The sequence below is a fragment of the Sinocyclocheilus grahami genome, unplaced genomic scaffold, assembly GCF_001515645.1.
Source record: "Sinocyclocheilus grahami isolate Dianchi unplaced genomic scaffold, SAMN03320097.WGS_v1.1 scaffold211.1, whole genome shotgun sequence".
Classification (NCBI taxonomy): Eukaryota; Metazoa; Chordata; class Actinopteri; order Cypriniformes; family Cyprinidae; genus Sinocyclocheilus; species Sinocyclocheilus grahami.
In genome coordinates this window covers 1,485,388-1,496,716 of record NW_015505390.1, presented here as the reverse complement: position 1 = coordinate 1,496,716, position 11,329 = coordinate 1,485,388, and the positions used below count along the sequence as shown (strand labels likewise).

Sequence of the window (11,329 nt, the reverse complement as noted above, 5' to 3'; positions counted from 1 at the left end):
TTCAACTGTGATCAGCTGTGGTCATTTTGATTAGCTCAGCATGAAAAGAGCTTTCCTGGAACATTTCAGTCCTTGGTAATACAACTGAAGCAAACAGTCAACTATGGGTGGCAAGGCACTGCCAAAGATCTCTGGGATACATTTGTGGACAGGCACAAGTCAGGAGATGGATACAAAAAAAATTCAAAGGCTTTATCAATGCCTAGAAGCACAGTGAAGTCTATTATTAAGAATTGGAAGGTATTTGGAACAACACAGACTCTCCCTGGATCAGGACATCGCTCCAAACTGGATGAAAGAGCAGGAGGAAACTGGTCAGACAGGCTACCAAGAGGCCTACAGCAACTCCGAAGCAGTTGCAGGAATTTGACAAAGAGTGGTCATTGTGTGCATTAGGGCTGTCAAAATGACTGAAAAACTAAATTCAAATTTTCCACTTAAATATTATCAAAATATCTAAATTATATTCACATTTGAATGTGGATTTTTTTTTTATTTTTATTCGACGAATATTCAAAATTTGGAGGGGGGGGGTTTGACAGCCTTAGTGTGCATGTGACAACAATATCACAAATTCTCCACGATTGTGGCTTGTTTCTCCTCACGAAAGGCCACATGCAGTCATGACTGAGTTTTGACAAAACACACCTTAAAGATTCTGAAGCAGATGAGACTAAAATTTAATTATTTACACACCAAAACAATATGTCTAGCAGAAATCCGATACAGCTCACCATCCAAATAACGGCATTCCTACAGTAAAGCATTGAGGTGGTGATATCCTGTTATGGGGGTGTTTCTCTGCAGCAGGGACTGGAGCACTTGTCAGGATAGAAGGAAAAATGGATGGGGCAAAATACTGTCAAATTCTTGAGGAAAATCTGCTGCCCTCTGCCAGAAAGTTGTCAATGGGAAGAAGGTTTACCTTCCAACATGACAATGACCCAAAACGCACAGCAAAACTGACCACACAGTGGATAAAGGAGAAAAAAGCTGAATGTCCTTGCATGGCCTAGTCAGAGCCCGGACTTAAAAAAATATGTGGAATGACTTGAAGACTGCAGTCCACAAACGGTCACCATCAAATTGAACTGAACTTCAGCAGTTCTGAGATGGTCCTCACTGCAGAAAACAAGATCCAGGGGGCGTGGTTGGATCCAGATCCAACTCCTCCCACCTTACCTGTACCTAAACCTACCCGTCTCCACCCCCTGATCCCTAAACCCACCCATCTCCACCCCCTAAATGTGGCTCCAACCACGCCCCCTGGATCTTGTGTTCTGCAGTGAGAGGCTACTGGCAGTTTTGCAAAGAAGAGTGAGCAAATATTGCAAAGTCTATATGTGCAAAGTTAGTAGAGACAGAGACATATCCCAACAAACTAAAGGCTGTAATAAAGCAAAAGCTGGTTCAACAAAATACTGACACAAGGGGGTGATCCTTTTTCCAACTCAGTGATTCTGTGTTTTTTTTCTGATATGTTGTTGTTTTATCTTTTACTTGGATGTTATATGTTGCACTGAGTAAATACAGCTTCATTTCAGGCTGCAAAGCAACAAAATGTGATTATTTTAAAGGGGAGTGATTATTTTCTGTACCCACTGTATACGGCCTTTAAGGTTTAGATTTAGAAAAATATATGATAACGTAAATTGTGATAACATGATGTGTTAACGAAACAAGTGATTAAAATCTCTTCCTATAAATTCTAAGTTTTTGTCCTAACCAGACATGACCGTGGTCGACAGGTGACAAGTGTAAGGTTATTACATTGATTACTTTTTATTTCTGTAGCATTGTGCTGGTTGTCCCCGCCGACTGCGAAATCTCTGTGAAATGACAGTCCTGTCATAACCATACATTAATAACCATACATTAAAACTTGGCATATTGTGTCAGGTTAGGACATAGTGTTGGATCAGTTTTTTCTCAAAATGTTAAAATCTACTAGAGTAGGTAGAAATGTTAAAAGTACTAGAACAGGAAGACAAAAACATACATATCAATTATTAAACTTGTGAGAAAGTTTGTATTTTTGTCTCACTGGATAGCTATTATGATTTGGGTCAGGCATATATACTGTATATATATATATATATTTATATATATATATATAAATAAATTTTCAATTCAGCTGTCTTTGTATAGCGCTTTTTACGAAACAAATCATTGCAAAGCAAATTAAATTTCTACAATATTTAGTGGTAGCTTATCAGTGGTGACCATCAGTTAATGTACATATGGCAGAAATGTATGGAAAAATCCACACACACACACAGACATTTACTCACTACACCTGTTCCTCCCCACCTCACCTCACCTCCCCTCTCCTACTCTCTCTCTTTCCTTCTCTCTCTGATGTTGTTCTTATTGTTGACAGTTGTGTGTTTCATGTCTAAATGGTTCTGTCTCTTCACCTCCAACATTCACTTCCCTCTCTCCTTTTAATTCCTCCCTCCTTCTCCCTCTTTTATACGTCACTCCTGTATACGTCACTCCTCCCTTCTCTTGTGTATCGATTCAACCTTGTTTTCTCTTATCATCTCCACTGCTTTTGTTCACTGCGCTGCCATCACTCCATCAATCGTTTGATTTCACTCTATCCATCCTCACATCTCCCCCTTCACCTCTCATTCCCTTCCTCCCTCTCTCCCTCCCCCTCTTCTTTTTCTTTTCTTCCGTTTTGTCTTCACAGTCACTGTATCCATCAGATTCTAGACAGTGTCCATCATATTCACCAACATGACATAGTGCACAGGGACCTTAAGGTCAGTATGTAGCTCACACACTGCCTGTATATAGCCTGTCTGTTTGCCCCTGCTTGCTCCTGTCTGTGTGTCTGTAGCTGTAGCCTGTCTGTCTGTCTGTCTTGTCTGTCTGTCCGTCTGTGTTTGGCATCATGGGCTTCCCCTAATCCATTGACTGCCTTCCCAAAATTCCCAAATCCTTACTTCCTACGCTTGATGCCATCATGCAGATGATCAGAACTTGTGGATATTTTTTGCTTGTGAGGTTTTTCTTTTTTATTGCTCCCTCGACTATTACTTTTAAAGGGATAATCCACTCAAAAAGAAAAATTTTGTCATTATTTACTCATCCTCATCTTGTTACAAACCTGTATGCATTTTTTGCATGTCCACAGAAGACAGTAAGCCAAATAGGTTTGGAATGACATAAGGATGAGTAAATGATAAGAACTATGCCTTAAATTATATTTCAATTAGAGGTCGACCAATGTATCGGTTTTGCCGATTAATCGGCACCAATAGTTGATTGTTGGAGTTTTCCAGGTTGCGTCCATTGCTGGAGCAGCTGAGAAGGGTCTGCTGTCATTACACAGTGCGAGAGCGACCTCTAGTGGTTGAAATCACTGACAGCACATGCTATTTGTTTAGACACGTGATACTGCACGCTGAACAGAGCGGGAAACTTCAGACGTGGATTTAAATGCAGCCGACAGAAAATCCTGCCGCGCCACAGAGCGCCATTCACATAGTTTTCCTTTAAATTACATTATATTGGTCCCGAATCATTGTTAATGTACATAATGAATATTTAAAGATGCATTTTCAGTAAAGTCTGTGTGCTTCATTTATAGAGCTATAATAAAGGTTGCGCTTTCTCTTTCCGTTTGCTTCCTTTTTTAAACACCAAACTTCAAACTCATCTATGCCAAATTGTTCATTATTGAAGTAAACTTGTGTCCGTTTGGTGATTAAATAAACTGTTTTAGACTGTTGCTCGAGTTGAACGCGACACGTCCGGAGTGTGTGTGATACCGGTGAGTTCTCCTAGACTCAGCGCAATCATTGTTAATGTACATAATGAATTGTGTATTGTGCATTTTCAGCTAAACGTTTGTCTTTCTATGGCTCTAATAAAGTCTGTGTGCTTCATTTATAGAGCTATAATAAAGGTTGCGCTTTCTCTTTCCGTTTGCTCCCTTTTTTAAACACCAAACTTCAAACTCATCTATGCCAAATTGTTCATTATTGAAGTAAACTTGTGTCCGTTTGGTGATTAAATAAACTGTTTTAGACTGTTGCTCGAGTTGAACGCGACGCGTCCGGAGTGTGTGTGATACCGGTGAGTTCTCCTAGACTCAGAGCTGCGCTTTTATTTTGATTAGATAATCATCAAGTGTTCAAGAATAGAAGAAGTTAAAGTGTGAGTAAAGTATATCCATATGTATATCATTTTAATGCTATAGCCTTTGTGTATATATTTAAAGATGTGCATCTTTAAGCATGACAGTTGAAATGAAATGGTAACACTTTAAAATAAGAGTAATAAGATTAATGAAAGCTGTGTAAGTATTGTTCCTTGTTAGAGTGTTATTTTCAACATTTGCTATTACTATTTTTTTTTTTTTACTACTAGTATGGTTCAGTACTGTATTTGTTAATAAAGCACTATTTACTAGTATCAATTTTAAAACTATCGGTTAATTAATCGGTATCGGCCAGTGTGGTCCAACCTAGCTATCGGTATCGGCAAAATCCACTATCGGTCGACCTCTAATTTCAATGAATATTTAGGCTATAGTATTATGGCGTTTTTTTGTATTAACATCCTTAAATTACTATAAGTTAAAGCGATGTACCATGTTGTCTATGTCAAAAACACTGGACAAACAGTTTTTTGTTGTAATAGGATCCTATTTTAAAGGTTTAATTAAATTTTAATCATTTAATAAATTTTAATCAAATGCATGTCTGAACATTTAACTGTTTTAATAATTTAATAATTTATCTATTTATTTATTTTTACAATAATATGGCCCTATGAAATGTTTAATTTTTTCCAGAAATTGTTGTCCATTTAAATTTTTCTGGATTCTGTGTTTTATGATTTAACGCAAATTTATTATGAAAAACTTTATTAATTTAATTAATCTTTTAAATATAATTAATTTTTTGGCAAACAAAGTGCTGCACAACAATGGCTAAAACATTAAAACATGGGCGACAAATTGTATAATGTTACGTAATATTCCTTAAAAATAATGTTTCAACAAACTATATTATTGTCATTACTCTGTTATTACTTTGAGAAGTGTATGTTCTACTAGTTAGTATCAACAGTATTATGAACTGCCAATCATTATCTTATTTCAGACAATAGTAGGTTTTACTGTCTCTTCACAGATACAGTATTTGTAGATTTGTAATTTTACTTCTCAGTGAAGATTCTTGCAAAAGTTAGTGGTTAAATTGCTTCTCTACCTTATGAAGGGTGGAAGAAGAGACTCGAATACTGTAATATTTAGTAATGTGAGTACAGGGAATAAAGATAATATTAGAGAAGGCAGCACAGTGAGTTTCAGTACATTTTTAGACATTTTAATGTCCACAGCCGTTCTTTCAAATGGAGATTTTGTGCTGAAACACAGTGACACTTCCTGTCTCACCCCTACACATGCACACAAAATCACACAGTCATACACACATCTTCTCTTGCAGACCAGCCATGATCAGCAGCTGACACTGGGGGAGGTGTGAAGAAACACACACACACGCACACACTATGATGAATGCACAAAACCTTACATGCTTTTAAATATATAAATGTCCCTATATGCATTCATATATTTAACGGCAGAGTAAACCGACAGATTCACTCTCAGAAATGGCTTTATTCAGAAATGTCTTACGCTTGCCGTGACCATATGTCATGCTCCGTGGTCTTTTAATGGGAGACATTTAGAGAGCAAATGCAATACTTTAATTTACAGCTCTGAACTTAACTGCCATGCCTTATCTTTACACACATGCCCGTAAACTCATGCAGTGCACACTGCACATGGATAATAATAATCACAGCTATAACGGTATAATAAAACTTGTAATTATTAATTCTAATGAAATTATTGCCTACACTACAATTAAAAAATTTGGGTCAGATTTTTTAATTGTTTTTGAAAAGTCTCTGATACTAATATTACAATTTCAAATAACTGTTTTATATTTGAATATATTTTAAAATGTAATTTATTCATGTGATGGCAAAACTGAATATTCAGCGGCCATTACTCCAGTCTTCAGTGTCAAATGATCCTTCAGAAATGATTCTGATTTGTTGCTTAAGAAAAATGAAAACAGCCTAAACTCAAACCGCAATCACATTACACTCTCATGACACTATATTTATCAAAGGCAGCATAGAGATACAGCTGTGGTACTCTGTATGGTTTTCTTCTCGGTTTAATTTCCAAAACCCTATTTTACTGGCCTAGGGAAGAGGAGAAGAGTAGAGCTGCAAGCAGCAATTAGCAGAATCAAGCTGCCATTTTCCAATAGACGCTGGATTTTCAGCAGCCATTACTCCAGCCTTCAGTGTCACATAATCCTTCAGAAATCATCCTAAAATGCTGATTTGGTGCTCAAGAAACATTTCTTATTTTTATCAAAGTTGACAACAGTTGTGTGGCTTAATATTTTTGTGGAAACCATGATACGTTTTTCTGGATTCTTTGATGAATAGAAAGTAAAAATGGGCATTTATTTAAAATAGAAATCTTTTGTAACAATGTACAAGTCTTGACTGTCACTTGCAATGTGTCCTTGCTAAATAAAAGTATTAATCTCTTTAAAAAAAAATAAAACGTTTGAATGGCAGTGTATGTAAATGCAGTTGTGTTGCATTCTTTTGGCTTTTTAGTTGATATCAGATCCATTCGGTGAGCAGTTCATGAGAAGATTTTTGCCTTCAAGAAAAAATAGGCTTCCTTGAGGCTTATTATTATTATTTGAAACTAAAGTTTAAAGCTGTTCATACACAATAATATGTGGAAAAGCAATAGGAAACTTACACTGGATTCGTAAATATTTGAATCTATTATCTGTTTACCACTTTTACACAGAATCGTAATAACCTTACTGTATCCAAAAAAAGGTATTTTGGTACCTGTTATATTTTGCGGTAATTTTATGGGACAGGTCCTACATATGTTGGCATAAGAAAATAAAAGGAAACTCAAAAGATGCAAAGCATTGCCTCCATATAATAATGTTAATATTGTACCCAAATTTAAATAGATCACAATTGAATCAATTTATATTAAACAAGTTTTCAGTTCTGAGGGGATGTTTTGCATTCTAACTATTGAAATCAACTTGCGGTTTTGCAACTGTTTAAGTGTTTTTTTTATTTATTTTTTATTATTATTATTTCAGTTATTGTATGCTAATATTTAGCTACATGGAGGCAAGGCTTGAGTCTAGAGAGAGATACCCTTCCCGTTCCCTTTTAAATTTTTACCTGCCCCAAATACCCCTCACCCCTGGCCTGTGCACGGGACTGTAGCGCTGCTCAGACTAACCTCCGCCCCCTGCTGTTTGCATGCAGTCACTGCATCCAGCAGATCCTGGAGGCGGTGCTTCACTGCCATCAAATGGGCGTGGTGCACCGAGACCTGAAGGTAAGTGACGATTGTGATGTGTGTGAACTTGTGTATGTGCTCATAAACTTGCTATGTGGAAATCTGTGCCTACTGCTGTGTCGATTTGAAGGGGACTGACATAATTGCTGATAGGAACTCTTGGTCCCCCTGCGAAAATGGGTGGAAAAAAGATTCAGAAATGCATGGGAGGTCAGTCCGATTTCACACAGTGATAGTGCATGGCGTGCATGCTTGAGTGTTGCTGTGTTTGGCCATTGCTGGTAATAAATTCACTTTCATGACTGTACAGGTAAGACTGAGCTAATTGGACTGACTTAAAGAGCTACATTGATTTTAGTTTATTGATCAAGACAAATGTCTCTTTTGCACTTCAACAGTGCCCCCACTAAAATGACTTATGCAATTATTATTATATAATAATATAAATAAAAATAGACCAAATTTTATTAACTATGACAATGTAACTCTTATCTAGATTGCTTTTATTGACCAGAGAGTCAGTGTAGACATCAAGGTCCCAGTCTCAGACCAGTCACCATGTTCAGGTTTGAGTGCACTGCAATGCCATTTGACTGCTCCCTTCTGACCTTTGACCTTCTCTAAAACGCAGTGTGCTTCTGGGAAGTGTTGTTCCTAGACATAATTCAGCTATACTGTCACGTTACCTGGCATGCTTTGCAGTTGGATTAGAGTGCGAACTGGCCAGAAATTAGCCTAGGATGCTTATCGTAACTGCCAAAAAGCTCCTATGACTGCTGGACCAACACCGCTTCAGAATGCATGCTGCATGTTTATCTGTCGATAATAATCTTGTAAATTGTTCTTAATGTGGTTTGCTTGTTTGTATGTCTTGTATGCATGTATAAGTGGTTTGATTGTGACTTATATCTGTAATGTCACTTTATAAATACACATTTATCTGCAGGTTTTCTTCAAAATGCACTTTGTATTGTGTACTTTTATTTTTCCCCTGCGTCCTTTATTTAGAAACATTCTGCAGTCGGAAAGTTCAACCAAACCCACCATTCAACTAATATCTCACAGAATCGGATTTGGGTTGGGTTAGGTTGATTATGCACACTTAAAATGTGCGCGGGTTTTATGTTAAGAACATGAATATCTAGCCTGCCCTTATAGATCAGAGTTGCTAGCACTATGATTTATAAGATTATGTCTTGTGTGTGCTAGCGGAAGCATCAGGAGGCACTAGAGGGGATAACACATTATTAGCATCCTTCAGTGACAGAGAATAATGAGGATAGATAATCTGGGTCAGTTGGGAGGAAAACACGCACACGCACACGCACTCTTATTACCAGTGAAGACAAACATAGTTTTTTTCCCCTGCGTCCTTTATTTAGAAACATTCTGCAGTCGGAAGTCACACACACATGCTCAATCAATTCTAATTTTAAACACACACAGGTTATATTTCCTCTTTGTCCTCACAGGGGGCCATCCTCACCACCATGCTTGTGTCACGGAACTTCTCTGGTAAGTTATTCGGGTGTGATGAAGCTGCGAATTAACCTTTGAACTGTTTTGATTGACAGCTGAGTTGACGAATATGTGTGTTTTCTGATTGGTCTGTTCTGTGTATGTTCTTATGGTTCTCCAGGGCCATATGTCTGTGTCTTTTAGATCCCCACTCCGCCTTAATGTGCTTTGTTGTCTGTTGTCTGTCAAATAAATACTTTAAGCCTCTTGCTCTCATTAAAAATGTCCTTTGGGCAAGATTTGGGCTACACAGGGTTTATATATTTATACACCGATTTTGTGCCCCTTAAGTTGTACTTAAAGTGTTATAATGTTATTGCATTAGATATCAAGCCAAATGGTACCTAAAAAACAAATCATGCTAGAGAGTCTACTATTGCAGAATCAACAAAATTACATTTTGATGATCCTGCATAATAAGCCATTTAACCCCAAAATAATCACAAAAAACTCAGTGCTACTTAATTTTATTGACATAGTAGTGTCATCGAGAAACATGCATGAATAAGAAAATAAAGTTAAAAAAATTACATTTGATTATTCCATTTCTGAATACTTGATTATTAAACTTATGTGAAAAACTTCAAGTACTCTGCATTTCATTTGTATCTTTGTCCTATTGTTTGTAATTTGCTTCTTTGTTTCTGTTTAAAAATAATTATCTTGATTAAAAGTTTTGTATCATAATTTGGTAACAATATTTTTTTCTGTCATGTACATAATACATAATGTGGTAAATCTGTCCTAATTTTTAAAAAAAATGCAGGGTTTCTGCAAATTTCTGGAAATTACTGCCACAAAATCAGTCATTTTAAATGCAAAAATTACAAAAAAAGAGAGAAAAAAAGTGAAATCCTGGTGAGACTGGCTAGAGTGTTTCTCAGAACTAAGATGGGAACCAGTCTACATTAGAGCACATCGACTTCAATTGTATGGACCCAAAACTATTTTTCTTCAAAATGTCATACAGGTAAAAGTCATACAGGTAATACAACAACTTGATGGTGAGTAAATTATGACAGAATTTTAAAAAAATTTGTGAACTACAACTTAAATATCATTAATCATTTTAAACAAATTACCACTTATAAATGCCGCTTGGGTCAATATCTAATGTGATGGCATTGATACATTTGTAAGTGTGGTTTAAGTGTCCACATACTTTTTGGGACCACTCTCTGTATATATTTACTTTCTGCCCACCACTTACATACAACCTTTTCCTCTCCATCTTGCAGTTGCATCTTAGCTCTGACCTCACAGATATCATGCATAATACAAGATAACATGCATTTCGTGTAATTTACTGTCTCTCTCCGTCAATTCTCTTTTATTTGACTGCATCCTTAATGAAAATTCAAGCAGTTATCGCAGCACTTTCTGCCTTTTGAACTCATCTGTGATGCCAGGGCTCTGCTTGTAACCGCTTCAGATGATGGTCCAACAAAGGACATTGATAAATATATGTGGTTTTGAATGTTAGGAGGGATGATTCCCTCTGGGTCAGAGTCTTGTCTTTGTTGTACGTTGGTTGTAGTGAAAATATGGCTCTTGTTTGAGTGGGGATCGTTTTGTTATGAGCCACCTGTCTTTCAAAGAAAAAAAAAATAAAAGAAGAAAATTGGTTTAACGTGTTCTTATAACTGACAGTTTCTTCTCTCGTAGACTAATGAATGGTTCTCTTTCACTCTGCCCCCTTTCCTCTTTCCTCTCTCTCTCTTTTTGTTCCTCCCTCTCATTTTGTTTGTGATTGTGTGTGGGTGGGTATGTGTGTGTATGGACGTACACACTCCTGTGTGTGTTAGTGGGTAGCAGGCAGACCACGGCTCCCGCCTCGGTCACTGTGGCTGCGGCTGCAGTAGCCGCGGCTGCAGGCACCACAGCAGGGCTGGTGGAACAAGGTAGCGCCGCCCTATGGGGCCCAATTCCTCTGCCCCTTTCTGTCTCTGCGCTCCTCTGGATATTCCTCCCATTCTGTTATTCTCTATTCACAGTGTGCTCCACTGGTTTTTTGTCTTTTTCCCTTTTCTTTAACTTTTTATTTGATCTTTTCTCTTTCCCCTTTTTTTATCTGTTCTCTTTGCCTATTTTCCTTGAAATTTCTTGTTCTCTTTCTTTTACATTTTCCTCTATTTTTTCCTTTTCAATTCCTTTTTCACTTCCCATATCATCTCCTTCAGTTTCCTTTTCATTACCCTTATCTGTTTCCCTTCCCTTCCCTTCCCTTTTTTCTTTGTTTTCCCCTCTTTCCATTTTCCTTCCTTTTACCTTTTCCTTTCCTCTTCCCATTTTCTTACCCTTTTCCTTTTTACTTCTCTATTCATTTCTTTTCTCTTTTCCTGTTTGATTTCCGCTTTTCATTCTTGTTTTTAATCTTATTTTGTCTAATTAATTTCCATTTCTCCTCCCCCCCCTCCCTCCCTTTTTTTA

General features: G+C 37.1%; 1 protein-coding gene across 1 annotated transcript in view; it reads left to right on the top strand.

Moving 5' to 3' along the window:
* LOC107595950 (calcium/calmodulin-dependent protein kinase type II subunit gamma-like) overlaps positions 1 to 11,329 on the top strand; it is a 50,402-nt gene that overhangs the window by 931 nt on the left and 38,142 nt on the right. The window contains exons 3-4 of the mRNA XM_016286552.1: positions 8,854 to 8,896; positions 10,705 to 10,800. Of these exons, the coding sequence (XP_016142038.1) occupies positions 8,872 to 8,896; positions 10,705 to 10,800 (121 nt within the window). The 5' untranslated portion in view covers positions 8,854 to 8,871. The remainder of the gene's footprint in view (positions 1 to 8,853; positions 8,897 to 10,704; positions 10,801 to 11,329) is intronic.